A 16,937-nucleotide genomic window follows, 5' to 3' on the forward strand; every position below is an offset into this window, starting at 1 on the left:
GAATATATCTGGGCAAAGGTTGTCCTCATCATCATGGGAGTGCTTCTTCATTTTTGTCAAGGCCATGCCATCTACAAAGCCCTCTGAAGCCACACTTTCTACTAGGCTTCCTTGCCCTGCTATCTCACTCCAATCTGCACCATCCTCATCTTGGGAGTCAACAATAGACTCAACTTGGGTCTCCAATAGTGTACACTCTTCCTCCTGCAATCTCTTGAGTTCATCCTCTTCAACAAGAACCTCTTTTCCAGCATCTTTTTTCTTAGACATTCCAGTGTCTATATAGGGACTATCTTCAACTTCAACTGAGGTATCACGACATTCAACCTTCATCACATGAATGCCAGCAACTTCTCAACCATTAACAGTTTGGTCGATAAGTGCAAAAGCTGGCTCAAGAGGAGAGCAGATAAGAGTCTGAACATCCTTCTCTCTCACTAGATTCTCCTCTTCCACTGAGTTCCCCTCTTTCTTCCAGCCATCCCACCATTGTACATGAGACTTGAAGCATAGTTTTACAAGGAATGTAAACATTCCATACAAATTCAGAATTTTACCTTCTTCTTCTTCCTCCATCTCTGCTCAAGCCAACCGTGGCTTTGATACCAATTGTTAGTTTTAAATAGAGTAGATAAATAACATAAAACAATGAAAGAAAAACAAAATTAAAGAATGAGACACAAGACACGATTTACAGTGGTTTGGGAAATGCCTTCGTCCACTCTCAAGCAGGGAAATAATCTATTAACCAACATCCAGTACATGGTTATACACATTTATTTATTCATTAAGTCGGACATTAAATGAAGAGTCTAGGGAAGACAAACAGTCATGTGACCATTGGGCTTCATATACCCAACACTAATGGAGAAAACCCATATATTCTTCAAAAAAATTTATCTGAGAAACTTCAAAAAAATTAAATAAAATTGTTGTGTCCATTCTTATGTTTCTTCATTTGATTTCATCAGAGAAAGAATGCATGCTGGAAGGAATTTTAATTTTATTTTCGATAAGCCATGTTTTGCCGATGAGATATTTAATATTTAAATCCTTTTCTCATTTTATGTTTACTTTCTCTAGAATTGTTCCTTAGAAACATATAAAACAAAATTTATCACTCCACAAACTATAGGGAAATAGGAAAATTTTAATTTCTCCATGCATCATTTTAGAGTAATTCTACTTTGGACCAACGAGGCATCTTCAAGCCATGAAAATTGTCAAGGGATTATGATATTTAAAGGAAAACATGGGTTTTGTGTCATAATTTGAACAGCTGACAAATTTCAAGTAGGTCATTCGAAAATCAACCTTGTTGGCTATGTCGCTTGAAAGAGAAAAGATTTAAATAATTTGTCATATCATATCGGATCACCATAAAATCAGAACCAAAATCACTTGGGACCAAAATAATAGGTGGGTTGCCTTCATAATCTGAAAATTTGAAACCTTTTTCAGATGGGTTTTTTGGCTCATGGCAATTAGGAAACAATTTAAAACCCTATCATACCTTCTCTTTAGACCACCCACACTATAAATAATGTAGGAATTTGAGCTGAGAATTCATAGCAAAAAATAGTTCAGAGATCTCTATCTTCATGTGTAAATTATTCACTGTCAAAGTTGAGCTCCGAAGGTGTTTTGTCACAATGTTGTTATGAAAAGAATGCAAATTGGAGAAAGCTAAGGCCTTGGAAAAATACCAAGCGAACTCCACTGGCCACAAAAAAATGTAAATATGTTCATTAGTATAACATTAACATTTTCCGACAATGGCTTTGCATGAGTATTATAAAGTGTGAAGATATTAATCTCCCAAGTTGGCCTTGTGAACACTGTTTTTTGTGAATCTGAATAAAATGCATATGGTTTGGATTTGGAAAAATATCAAATAGAAAGACAGGACTCCACAAACATGCATAGGGGTTCATGATGGTATAAATAGTTGCAGGGAACAAATGGTTTGATATTGGGATTCTGAGGTTGCAAAATATGAACTCAAACAAAGAGCCACTTTTAATAGGTTTTTTTTTCTTTTGAAAAACGAGATAAATTGTAAATGATATGGGTGTAGTAGAAATAACAAATTAGATAGTGAAGATCCGCAAATTGGCATAACAATACTTTTTAGTTAGGATAATTGATTGGGACAAATGGATGAGTATGAAGACTTGTGATTATAAAGATATTAATCCTTAGACTCATGACTATAGAGATATTAATCCTTGAAAATGGCTACTCAGAATGATTGTGTGATTTAAGCTCATGTGCACCCTAAATTTTGCCATTTGAAATATGTATCAAATCTGACTGTTGGAAGATAAATATGGGTGATCATAATTATTTATGGGTTGTAAACATAATTGCAAGGTCAAATTGTGTATCAGGGTCAAGATTCATGAGTGCATTTTAGGTGTGTTCACTAGATTTGCTTCATTAAAGAACCCTAAACTTTGCCAAAATTTAGGGTTCCAACATACTAGAAGCACTATACTTGTCCTTTTGAATCTTTGGAGAGAAAGATAGGCAGTATTAAATTACCTATGTCTAAAATATCTACCGCAATCTTGTAGGAAGAGAACCTTTTTATGCGAATGGGTTAAGCCAACATCTAAAATTTGAATGCAGGAGAGGAGGAATTCATCACTGAGTTACCTATCATTTTTTGTTTTCACTCTAGTAAATTTTTACCATAATTTTTTAGGGTTTTAATCTCTTAACCTAACCGATATTTTGTATTATGTTTCTTATTTATATAGCTCTAATCATGTGAAAAAAAATTTATCTTGAAACTACTAAACGTTTTGTGTTTGTAGATCCATTTATCCAAGCAATCAATTCAGGTAAATAAATATTGTGTTCCATGTCTTGGAGTGAGTAATGTGCATGCTCTCCTATTTCACCTTTATGTAAACCTGAGGTCAAGTAACATTGTTTTCCATGTCTTAGATTCAATTATGTGTATGCTCTCCTCTTGCGCCAAAATGTGTACATGAAGATTAAACAAATATCACTCTCCTTTCCTTTCTTTCAATCCCTAGGAATCCAATGTATGTGTGCTATCTTGTTGCATTTTTATGATCTTAGGTAACCAAAATAACTTGGATCACTCTATTCTAAAGGGCCTACCGAGGGATTTTATTTTCTAGGGAATTACCCCAACTCCTAAGTTGAGGAAAAGGATCTAATGGAAATGTTGACTTAAAATAAATACCTCTAAGAAGTGGAAATTTTTTAATCCTAAATAGTATCCCCAAAAATTTATACCTTAGAGAAGTGAAGGTGGAGAGTGGGTTACTTTTTCATCTTACATTTTTGATATTTTTCCATTTCATTTTTGTATTTGACCTCATTTATTCTTGAAATATATAGAAGAATCTATTAAAATTCAATGTGAAACCATTTTCTAAGACCATTTGGTCACTTTTTTTTGTAGTGCATCAAATACAAATTACATTAAAGAAGTTACTGATAATGTACTTTCATCTTGCAATGATAGAGCTCACTTTAGCCAAGCTTTTGGCCTCTAAGGTAAGGGGTACATAGAGTGTACATAAAATTTCTTTCAATGGATATCTAATAATTAGTAGATTTTATATTTTTTAGCCCCCAAAACTTGAAACGCCCACTCTACTAAAGTTAGGTTGTTATCATGCTTCAAGTGTTGCGTACTATCTCCCGTCAATCTAATTATTTTGTGTCCTTTCAAATCCACCCCTTAGTCTTTTGGAATCCAAGAACACTGAGAGGGGGGATCGAATCAGTGTTCTATCTGTAATGTTAGTTTTGAACTTATTGCTTATTAACAAGTTAATAGTAAATAAAATTAAAGTGCATATGCCAAATAACACATAGAAAGGCAACACCATAACACCAAGATATATACATGAAAAACTCTAGAAAGGGAAAAACCAAGGTGGGGTTGATACCCACAATATCTATATACTTAATCAAGGTATACAAATATTACATGAGGGGGTTTGCACATGTAGAAAGGAAACTGCCTAGAGCTCAATGCTCAAACACAAAATAAGAAGTCTCGCTGACTTACAAAATATTACAAAGTATATTCAAATGAAAATAAACTTATAAATTGTATGTGACCATGCTCGATAACTTCTAGTGAATGCTCTAATATCCTTCTTTGTATACCAGTCATCTGATGCTCTGTTTTGCCCTTTTTTGCTATCGGTTAAGTTGTGCACGTGAAACTAGACACAGATGCTTCTAATCCCTAATAAAATGTTTACAGATACTCACTAAAACATTCGTAACCAAAAATTTGCATTCCAGTACATATGAGATCTATCGCTAAAATGATATTCTTAAATATCCTTCTAACTTTAACATGTTAACTTCAATAAAAAATATAATCATGTCGGCTCCTAGTACATGTAATGAGTTTCAAACATAATCCTAATGACCATATCAACCATCACACATTACCACAAAATCCATGAAAGAAATAATCAGGACCAAAATATTTCCTATCTAGGTCCTATCCATTACTGGGTTCCATAAACATGTTACTAGGATAAGGACATGTTACCGGGATCAGGACTTAACAAGGTATGAAGTGAATGTTGGTGCTGGTGTAAAGAAATGAGAATACCAATTAAATGCAATGAATGTCGATTAACCAAACAATGAAACCATTTACCTTGAGATGATAAGTTGGCATCGATGACAACCAAAAATGTCATTAAATCTTATTGGATGAGTGTCAATTGCCAACAATTTTCGCTTTTTGCATTGATGGCAACATTCATGTGAAAAATGGTATCCACCCTGAATCTCCATAAGCTCCTGACCTGTACATGAATCTTCTATATACATCTGATGCTCCCCCTGAGAAATTTATACATTTTTCACTTATTCCTCCCCCTTTGACATCAATGACAAAGCAAGGTGCCCAAAAAGAATTTTGTACATTTATAGACATGAGCCAACTCTATACAAGCTTCAAAATATCTGCATACATATTCTTCAAAAATGAAAAGTAGGTATCCCAACCCTTCTTAAGAGATTCAAGAATGGAGATGAATCCATTCAAGATACTGGTATAATACTCTATTTCTTCCGAAGTAATGGGATCCTCCTTCTCGAAGTTAGAAATACACTCTGTTTTATGAAACAACAAACTATTAAATTGGGGACCAATCAAATGCAAGAGCTCATTTTCTCTCCTTATTATTTTGTCCCTATCCTTGTCCAGTTTCAAAATTTGATCCATAATTGCCAAAATTGGACCATCCAAAGAGTTTGTTAGATTGACTTCCAGGTTGTAAGAGTTAGAAATCTGAATTAAGTTTTTCTTACAATCTGACAATTCTTTTTCTATGGAGTCAGTGATCTTATCAAAATCTAGACAAGTCTTATATACAGTACCTCCTTCAGCAAAAGATCCATCAATGGACTGCAAGCAGGTCTGGAGTTTCTCCTTATCAATCTCAATCACTTGCAAAAATGTTAACTTTTGGGCCGCCACAAAATTTTCTTTAGCCTATATTAGTGAAATTTGAACAATAAAAAGTCATAGTGCTTGTGAATGAAATCATTAAATTCCTCTAGTTTACCTGAAGAGCTTGCACCTTCTTGAAATTGAAATTGCAGGATTAACTAGCTCAAAACCTCAAAATTGTGTTCAATCAATTTTCTATCCTTTGACTCTTCCTAAGCCAATTCTTGAGTCACCTATGCGTGAAGAGTTGTTGCTGCCAAAATATTCTCTGTTGGTGACATTTTGTGGTACGGTTTGTCAAAACTAAAGGAAATTTGTGGTAAATTTCCTTTAGATATGGAAGAACTGTCAATTCCAAAGTTGAAGGAGAGATCCACCATAGTCTCCTTACCCTTATCAGTCGGTGATATAACTTTAGAATCTTTCATCTCTTGTGTACTAGTGGCTTCACCACTTGGTGCCTTATCTAAAACCTGAGTATCCTCTACACCTTTATTCTTTGAACCCTTATTTACATCTTTCTTTATATCCTTTGCAATATGTACATCTTCTTCTGGTATATCCTTTGTTACAAAATGTGACTCAGTCACTGGTACAATGGTATTGGGTGGAGTGCTAGCTGATTTCTTAGTATCTAAACTTCGTTGATCTGCTGGTTTCTTATCCTTAGGCAACTATATCTTCTAGGATTGCACAAAATTGGAACTCAACTCATAGCCTAAACCCAAAAGAATCCTTACCAAAATATCAATTGTTTCCTCCCTAATCTCTTCTAATCTATCCAACATAAGACTGTTTATTCTATGTTTAGGGTTGAATTCTAATGACCCTATTTCATTGATCAAGTTAGCTATCTCCAGAGGAGTTATTGTCGGGAAAAGATTGACCAATTTGGTTTCATTAATCTGTCGGTCCAAAGACCGAGCATGTAGTTTTATAACCTCTAACTTATTATATAACAGAAAAAAAAATTCTCAACTTCAATCAATGTCTTACTAAAAGAATCAAGATACAAATGAATAGCCTCTTGAATCTGCTTCTTATCCACCTCATTAAAATTATGAAAGAATGAACAAATATTATCTAAATTACCACCATTTACTATATGATTAATCAAACCTTGAGCATCCATCTTCTTCTTATTGGTTCTTCTTTTTGCTTCTGGTTTGGGTTACTCATCTAATTTGGGTTTTTTCTTATGTACAATTATAAATTTTTGGCTTCTGAGGAGTCTCCTTAAGGGGTTCGTGCTTTTGTTCCTCTTTCTTTGCCCATACTACTCCTTTCTTCTTAGGGATTCCTTTCACCTCTTCATCTGATTTTATTTCTTCCAAAGAAATAGTCATATACTGCCGGGTAGCCTTCTACTTCTTCTTAAGTGTCTCTATTGGTTTCTCACTAGTAGGCTCAGTTGTGGATTCTTTCGATTCTTTGGAAGTTTCTATTGTAACTGACACCACATTGGGTGTTTCCTGAGCTTCTTTTCGAGCTTCCCTTTACTCTTTTCTCTCTTATGAATTTCTTCCTTCCTCTTTTCTTCCAAAATTTTGACTTTCTACTCAACCTTGGCCATTTCATGACCTTCACTAATCAATGTTTGTGCTGCTACCTTAGTCATTTTCTTCCAAATTATTAGAGCTACCTGTTCCCTATGAACTTCAAATCCTTTTCCTTGGGTAGTGCCAATTTTTTCTTCCTTCTCATCTACCGGTGCTTGCAATAGATGTTATGTATAGGCACCCAATTTGGTCTCATCTACCTCATAGCCCATTGGCATTATGTAAATTATTCTAGGTTGTATAGCATCTACCATACATTCATCTTTATTGACCATAAAACAAATTGTATCCTTATATTTCTCTTTTATAGATTTGGGGATCTGGGACCTATTCTTCATTTCCTTAGGAAATGTCTTGAAAAACACCCATAAATTTTCTTTACTTGACTTGTCCCCTTGCTTATCCAGAATTTGTGCAATTTATGTTGCTACCAGGCGGTCAAAAGCCCACTGAATTTTGCCAAAATTGGGAACAGTAACCAAAAAGTAAAATACCAAACATATAATGAAGGAGCCATACCGGAAGGTATTCTTCTTGTCTTGGTTGATCTTTTTCTAGTTATTCATGAGTTCTTTCAACATTACACTACATAGATCATAATGACCATCCTCCTTAACCATTTGGTGTGCCATCAAAATTGTGTTACCAGAGACAAAGTTTAATCGGTTTGACTGATAAACCTTATATCCTATAATCATTTCTACAAACTTCACATCTATATCCCTGACATCATCCACTCTTAAATAACATCCATCAAAAGTTTCCTAGTAAGTTTATTGAGCTCTGTGTTAGATAACGTACACCTTATGTTGGGAAAGCCTCCAATTTTGTGCAAATAGGTAACATTTTTTATGACTTCTTCTGTAATCGTGTGTGATCGGTCCAACCATACGAACTCTTCGTGAATACGGCTCAAAGCATATCGCACCCATTCTGCCTCATCTAAAGTTGGAAAATTCATGACGGTGTAAAATCCTTCCTTTGTAGGTGTCAAAATTCTGGTTTGAGCTGGTTGTCAGAAATTAGGTGTTGAGTGAAAATGCAAGACAACTCATAACCTCCAAGTTCTTTGATGTCAGAGTGGATATAAGCCCTAATATTCGTAGTATGAATAACTCCATGATAGAATTTCAAAAATGCATCCAATGGCTCATCCAAAAGAGATTTATATGAATGTTTCTTGAAAATGGGATGAGGGCAGTTCTTAATCTCAACCACCAAAGGAGTATCGATGCTGGATGAAGATGAAGCCATTATAACCAAATATGAAAACTAGGGTTTCTGCAAATGAAAATACCTTGAAAATGTTATCAGGAGATCAAATTGCCTTGAAAGAATGTGCTCACTCAAATCGCCTTTGAACTTTGAAATACTCTAGAAATTCGCTCATATGAATGCTCGATCATTGTGTGAAGAAAATAACTTTACTTATCCCTTTTATCATCGTTAACCCTAATTTTTCATTGTCATAAATGTTGTTAGTTAGGCTTGATGAATTCAAATTTGTGTGAGTAAGTTTTGGTAAACAAGTGAAATCTCTTGAGTACCTATCCACAATCAGAAATCTCTAACTGCAAACCTAATCTGGGGTATTTGCATGATCTTCAATAATTTGCCTACCCCTAAGGTAGAGTGCCTTAGTTACTGGTTGTATCTGCTATTGGTGTAGGACCTAATGACTCTACCGATTGTTTTGCCTATGGTGTATTAGATCTTCTTACCCATCTCATCTCATGCTACTTCCTAATGTCTTCCACTTCTTATTTTTCCTTCTCATATGCATTTCCATTAGTTGTCAAAGGGTTCTTACTCCTGCAATATTTAACAATATACCTAATCTTGTTGCATCCATAATAAACAATTTTTTTTTTTTTGAATTGCCTTGGTAACCCCTTGATTTCCTTTTGATCTGCATTGGTTAGCCATATGTCCAAATCTACTACATGCATGACATCTTACATTTCCAAGATTGGTGAATGATGCATTTTTCTTATTATTCCTATATCTGCACTGACTAGGCATATGACCATATTTATTGCAAACAAAGCATGTGCCATTGAATTTGTGAGCATTAAGTTGTCTTACTAGTGATTTCTGGTTCCGATTGTCATGTTTTTGCTTTTGTCTGGATGATTGATCTTGTTGTGCAGTATCGGATCTTTCTCATTTTTCATAGCCAAGACCTCTTTTGTCCTTAGCATCTCTCTTATTCTTCAACATTTCATCAAGTTTAGCAGAGCTGGCTTGAAATTTGTCCTTGTACTCATTTGCAGTAACCAAGTCATCTCTCAGGATTATAATTTGTCTCTCAAGTTCTTGTTCATTGTTCTGGGATTGGACCAATTCAAGTTTGAGCATATCATTATCATGGGTCACTCTATTGCATTCCTAAAATCTATGTTTCAATGCTTGAGCTAGGTTTTCCTCATTTTCTTTATGTCCACAATCTCCTTGCACATTCTCATGGTTAGGACTTGCATGTCATTCTTCAAGATAGTGTTCTCCTGAGTAAGTTTCTGACGATGGTCCTCCATAGCATCTTCCTCATCACTGTTCTAATTTTGCAATTGATCACAAAGTTTATTCCTATTAGCCTTGACAACTGAAAGCTTTCCTTGCAATGAAATGATGCATTCTTTGACTTGCTTTATTTCATTTTTCAGTTTACTGTTCTTCATCTATTTATTATCAATATCCTCAAGAGCTAGTCAAATTTGATGTTGTGGACCGATTTCCATTGATTCCAAATTTTGGATCTTCATCAAATGGTTAAACTTCTTCTAAGGAACTAATCTCTAATACCAATTGGTGGAATCCAAGAACACTAAGAGGGGTCGTGGGGGGTGAATAAGTGTTCTATCGGTAATGTTAGTTTTGAACTTATTGCTTATTAACCGGTTAATAGTAAATAAAATTAAAGTGCATACACCAAATAACACATAGAAAGGAAACACCATAACACCAAGATTTATACGTGGAAAACCTTGCAAAGGTAAAAACCACGGTGGGGTTGATACCCACAATATCTATATACTTGATCAAGGTATACAAATATTACATGAGGGGTTTTGCACATGTATAAAGGCCAATTGCCTAGAGTTCACTGCTCAAACACAAAGTAAGAATTCTCACTGACTTACAAAATATTACAAAGTGTTTACAAAAGAAAATTAACTTATAAATTGCATCTGACCATGTTGAATAAAATCTGGTGAATGCTCTGATATCTTTCTCTCTATACTGATTGTCTAATGCTCTATTTTGCACCATTTTGCTACCGCTTAAGTTGTGCACATGAAATTGCACACAAAGGCTTTTAATTGATGACCAAAATATGTACTAATACTCACTGAAACATTTGCAAACAAAAATTCGCATTCCATTACATATTAGATTTATCGCTAAAATGATCTTCTTAAATATCCTTCTAACATTACCATGTCGGTTGCCGGTACATAATGAGTTTCAAACATAATCCTAATGACCATGTCGGCCATCACATGTTACAACAAAATCCATGAAAGAAATAATTGGAGTGAATGTCAGTGCTAGTGTAATGCAATGTGAATACCGGTTAAGTGCAATGAATGGAGGTTAACCAAACAATAAAACTATTTTCCATGAGATGATGAGTTGCCATCAATGGCAACCCAAAATGTCATTAACACTTACCGGATGAGTGTCAATTGACAACATAGTCAAGAAAGATAAAATTCATCCATCTCAAACCAAATCTATTTCCACAACTTCATCCAAAACTCCAACCATCTCATATATTTTAATCGTACATCTTCTTCTAATCTGATCTTTACTAATTTAGCCTCTTTTGATCCAATCCCTTGTCCAATATACTTTGTTTCACATATAATACCGTCCATAATAATCCTAATTCTATCTTGTTACATTATTATTATATAACCCTTTCTATTCCTCTTTCCAACCTTCTTATATCCAAACTCAAATTATTTTGAACCTCCAATTCCATCCAAAGTCAAACCTTTCTTCATTGAAAACCAAATTTGTACCTTATTCCAACCCTAAATTGAAAATCACATTCCAACATTTTAATCCCACCCGACCTTGTTACAAGAACCACAAATATTCTCTAATCCTTAAACCACTCATCTTAATCTTAACATTCCAATCCTACTCTTTATCATCATCCCTCAAATCATATAAATTTCCCTCCAAACCTTTATTTAGTAGCCTAGTTCATATCATCTAATGCTCTCAATCCATCTCCTAATCCATAATCTTTTTCATCATCCCTTAAATCATATAAGTTGTCCACTAAATATTCATTCTTAGTCTTGCTCATATCTTCGGATCCTCACAATCCATCACTTAGTCCATAATCTTTAATCATAATCATCTTAGAAAACCAAGATAATGTTAGCTTTGGGGTCTGAAAAATTATCGACTAATGATGCATCCATTTCTTAAGATACTTTTATAATAAGAAATTTAGGAAGAAGAAACTTCTCATCCTTTTTAGATAGAGAAACTAGAGGAACCATATGAGGGATTTTACTATTGATAGAAGATTTGACCAAATCAACCAATGACAACTTTGGTCGTCCCATCTCATCCATACGTGACTCACCTTTTCATCACCTTTGTTTATTTATATTTTGGAAAAGGAAAGAATGAAATAGCTGTGTCAATTTTTTGAGTCCAAAAGAGACCATTGTCACCCATCACTTTGCACCTAAGCATGTGAAGGTCTTTCTTCTATCCAAACCCAACACCTTGGTTTGAAAATTTGAAACCATCATTCCTAGTCATGCTTCTTATTAGGCTTAAACTTTCATGCAATTGGTTTGAAAGAAGAAATGTTAGCATAATGTTAATATTGATTGGGTAGTGAACTTGTTATTACTTAATGTGAGTTTGTGCCTTACATAGAGCTTCGAGTGTATGCACACCTTATATAAAATGTTTCAAGGGATATTTATGTCATCTTAGGCAATTTATTCAGAAAAAAATTAGTTGTTTTGTACTTACTAATCTATATTTTAGTCATGAAAAATTTGAGAATTATCAACACTTTAATTATTTGTTAAAATTTCCTATCTATGTTTACCATAAAACGACATATAAGACATTTAAAATTTAAGTTTTGAAAAAAAATTACATATAATGACTTAAAATCAATACTTATCATCTAAAATAGACATGATTAAAAAAATCATTAAATTGACCATAACTTATGACTAAAAGTTTCCAATTTTTTCTTTTAATGGTTAAAAAACATCAATATGACGGTTAAAAACCATTAATATGACCATTAGATTAATATAATATGTTTGGTGAGTAGTCCATCACTTCATAAAACGACAAATTTATAATATTAAAATTATAATTCAACAACATGATATTTTTACTCAAACTCCTTGATCATATTTCATTAATAGTGGTTTACATAAACTCATCTGATTTGACCCACTTAACACTCATTGAATCTATATGATGTTCATAGAAACATCCAAACTTCCTCAACATCGTATAACTTGCATTGCATTCCTTTTATTGAAAGTATTAAAATATATCAAAATCCAAACGGAAGAAAATACTTTCACGTCATTGACTAAGTTACTTCAGTTCCGAGTTAAACCATCTACCATGTAGATTCCCTGCAACAGCAGGACCAAGAAAATAAAAAGTGCTACAGTCCTTTATTGCCTTGTTTCCACAAACTATACGACAAACTACACACCAAATATTTGATTACTGAGCTGTATCACCAGACAGTCTCTTGATTCGCAACTTTCTTTCGTCCGAGAGATCCTTTGCAAACCTGCTCAGAAGTCAAGAAACCATCATTATTACTTGTCTGCTTTCTATTTCATAATGGAATAAATTGACAAGAATTATGATTCTTTCTACATATGTCAAGAAACCATCATTAATATTCAGATCATCGGCTCATACTTTCTCTGTTTTTCCATCTCATAATGGAGTTAATAAGAATTTTGATTCCTTCTACAGGTTTGTACCTGATCAAGGCATCGCTGTTGGTACCCTCACCATTAACATTCTCAAACAATCCCGTCTCTAAATCGACCCTGGAAACAGGCTCGTCAAGCAGCTTTTTTCCTATCTTTATAAGTTCCTTAAGATTTTCCGGAGTAGAGATATCAACAGAGGCTGCATCTCCCGTCAATTCGTTTTCCTAAAATTTAAAGAATAATGGGTAAAGATCAATATTAAAGTAAGGAACCACTACTGGTTCTTGAACTGTACAATTTCATTTCTACTTTCTGTAAAAATTTTGAACTTGGAAAATTTTCTTCAATCTGTTGGAATATACAATCGAAACATAGAAAAAAATTTCTCTGTTTTTTGTATTGATTCAAAAGATAAAAAGAAATAACTCCATCTGATGAATGGATTACAATGGTATAAAAATCCTACATATCCAAAGTCTTATGCCAAAAAAGAATTATGGGTAAAGAAAAACCTCCTATAGATGAAGAGAATCATTGTATACCTGAATTCTGAGATAGTTCGTTTTAGATTCAGCGGATTGAAAGACTAAGGAAGCATAAATGTCCACCATATCGGAACTTGATTGCATAAAAGTGTCCACTATGGGGACCGCATTTTTCTGACGGAGCCATCCCAAGAGTCCCCACTTTGCAACATCTCTGGCTTTGTACGATGCAGTTTGGTACCCAGTTCCAAGAGACAGCACCAACATCTTTCTCTTGTCCTGATTGATAATATGTTTGAATTCCTGTTAATTATTATTGAATTCCCAAAGTTAAACTAATGTTTCTTTCCTCAATTAATTCACCTTTGCCTTCCTTAGAGATACCCAATCTTTCTCCTTCCTGAGTGATTCTTTTGTCACTTCGTTGATGGCAAGTAAAGTCTGTAAATTGAAAGAACAGTCGAAATTATTCGAAATCTTTGTAGGTGAGTTCCAATTAAGAAGTATATTTGAAAGGATAATGGGAGAATTATTACTGGATTATTAGCAGCCACTCCTCCATCTATCAGGTGGAATTCTCTAGTTTTGCCGGAAGGATATTTTGTTTCAAAATAGTGGGCAGGAAGATATGTTGGAGCAGCCGAAGTACTAATGCATAAATCTGATAAATATGCATCTTTTGAGATATCATGTCTGGCCTGTAGATTACACATGCACAAACGATGATCTATTTATTTGTAAACAAGCAGTATTAAAATTAATAATCTGGTTTAAAAGGAAGAAGAAGAGAAGTACCTCAAAAGTAGAGAAAATTGTGGGCTGCTCTATCTTGGTATCGAAGGTTGGGATCACCACATCAGTTAGTACTTGCTGCAATCGAATGTCACCCACTAATTTTTTCACAAGATTGTGCAGGTAATTCCCACTATATTTGGGGCCTGTCGCAGCCGTGTAAATTGATTTCAAGGATCCGAAAAGGCCGCTGCTGAGGATTCATTCAAAAACTTAGTCGACTATACTTTTCTAACTGTCCTTCTATTCTAGCAACTGAGAATGCTTTGGAATTGTAGGTCACTAACCTTTTGGCTGGGAAAATTTTTGGGCAGTGATCCCAATAGAACTGGGTAATTTCCTTGGCCGCAAACAATGGTCTGTTTTCCTTGTTTGGAGCAGTTATCATTGCAGTAACAAGTCCTCCTGTGCTTGTCCCCGCCACGACATCGAAATAATCTGCTAATCTGACTTCTGGGCCATCCAGTTTCTATCAATAGATTCAAGTTAATTTAGTTTAAAGAAAACCTTAAAAGACAGTAAGAACAGTACAGACAATTTAGAATATGCTATGATGGGTTGGATCTGATAGAAATAAATACCTGAAGCTCTGCCTCTAGAAATTCAAGGACAGTTGCAGGGATTATCCCTCGGACTCCTCCTCCGTCAATGCTAAGAATGGTTATCATATCTCCACAAGTGGGTGGCAGTTTTTTCATGGTTGCCATTGCACTTGGTTGGAAACAGAACTACGATTACAGGTAAATAAGAAAGAAGTAAGAGCTCTGTGATGAAAGGGCCCAAAAGTGGTGAGGGATCCTATACAGCCTTGTTGATATATAAACCAAAAAAAAGGAGTTGTCATTAATTTTCACGTTTCTAATAAAGATGATATATTTTATTAAGATGGTTGGTAGTAAAAAGTTGAAATAGTCAATACTGGGATAAGAATGACAAAGTGGTCCATTATTAATTATTTAAAAATAAATATATGATAGATGTATTTTAATTACTTAATTATAATTGTAAGGTATTAATATTTAACATAATAAATATAGTTGTATGGTTTTGAAATATTTAATGCATAGAATATATCTTATCAAGATAGATGGTAAGTAGGAAGGAGGTATTGTTACTATTGTGATGCGAAAAAATAATATATATTATTTTTTAACAAAATCAATATAACATATGCTGATTATATATATATATAGTAAATTCTTAAAAGGATAACAATCAATTTGTAGGGCTCACCAATTAAGTCATAACTTGTTTTCAAAAAGGGCAAAATGTAATAAGAACAAATAAATACATTAAATCCTAACTTCATGACACTGGTCAATGATATGATACGACTCACTTTTATATCAACAATGAAATGAAAGAGCTCACCAATGATACATTTAGTGGCTAGCATGTCTATAAATGGATCATGTTCTCTACTAGCCTTTTCCTACAACACCATATTGTTTTTTTCTACAAATTACTATATGATTTATGTTTTTTTGTCTATTACAACATTATCAACTATAATTTTAGATTATATTTATTATTTATTTCATTTTCCTTATTTTTCCTTAGTTTCATATTTGTAATTGCTTCAAAATGTTATATTTTCTATAAGTTTAGATTATATTTGTATATCCACATTTTATGGTAATTCAAATTGAATTTTATTTTTAGTAAAGATATAAACATTTGATCAAATTAAAATTCATTTTGATAATAATGACTCTTATAACGAAACACACACAACAGAAAAAAAATACATATATAGTGCCTAACATCTTCCTAGCTATCCTCATCTTGTTAACAAGGGATGTGATTCTAAAATAAATTTAGGAAGACCCCTATTCCAATTTTGAGCAATCATCCAAGATACATTGTTTGAAAACTTAATTGACTATGGAGAGAGGATGACATGCTGCACCACTACCACATCTTCGATTGCCACAAGCATTGAGAAAATAGATCTATCTTAGGAAGTTGCATAGAATATAAAAATTGCTTAGTGGTAAGATTCTTCCCAAATAATTTTCCTTAAAAAGATATGTGTTATAATATAAATGTACTTTAAAAATAATAATAAACGAGATAGGCTCGAACCATAATGTTAACTATAAAAATGACTTATTAAAATGTGTGTGTGTGTGTGTGTGTCATGTTGATGTTGACATCATCTTCACATTCTTGACAATTTACTTTCCTTAAATTGGTTAAAAATACTAATTTCAATGTCTCAATTTGATCGAAAAATGGAATACACTATTGTGGGTTCACCATATGTAATGAACAGTATATTTTCTTTATATTAGTTAAATAGTAATCAAAAGTTTGATTACCTGTTACAAATTATCTAAATTGAGTTTTAGTGGTGGCTATTTTGAAAGCCTTGACAAAGGACAATACTTTCCTGAGTTGAACGCTTAAGACTCTTCATAAACTTTTATTGTCCCTTTCTAATAATATTTTGAAAGGTGGCTATTTTAAAATCCTTGATAATGAGAGATTTTTTATTGATTCCTTAAGTGATTACATGACTGTCTCTTCAATTACTGTGTAGTAAGATATACAGTTTCACTAGCCCTTAGCTAAATACACTATTATCTCTTCAATGACTACATAAAAATAGATGACATAATAGTGTATTAAATGTGTGTCATACACCTAGGATTTAATGAATTTGTGTTCATAGGGTGTTTACATCTTG

At 33.6% G+C, this 16,937-nt stretch overlaps 1 protein-coding gene across 1 annotated transcript; it reads right to left on the reverse strand.

Annotated features, from left to right (window-relative positions):
- Positions 1-12,418: 12,418 nt before the first annotated feature.
- LOC131038811 (patatin-like protein 2) lies at positions 12,419-15,028 on the reverse strand. The gene is made up of 8 exons (XM_057971369.2): positions 14,830-15,028; positions 14,536-14,717; positions 14,252-14,438; positions 13,993-14,154; positions 13,820-13,897; positions 13,514-13,735; positions 13,020-13,195; positions 12,419-12,820 (listed from the first exon to the last, which is right to left on the reverse strand). The coding sequence occupies exons 1-8, from the start codon at positions 14,953-14,955 to the stop codon at positions 12,751-12,753; spliced, it is 1,203 nt and encodes a 400-aa protein (XP_057827352.2). The 5' UTR covers positions 14,956-15,028; the 3' UTR covers positions 12,419-12,750.
- Positions 15,029-16,937: the final 1,909 nt, after the last annotated feature.

This window comes from Cryptomeria japonica, chromosome 8, assembly GCF_030272615.1.
Source record: "Cryptomeria japonica chromosome 8, Sugi_1.0, whole genome shotgun sequence".
In the NCBI taxonomy this organism is placed as follows: Eukaryota; Viridiplantae; Streptophyta; class Pinopsida; order Cupressales; family Cupressaceae; genus Cryptomeria; species Cryptomeria japonica.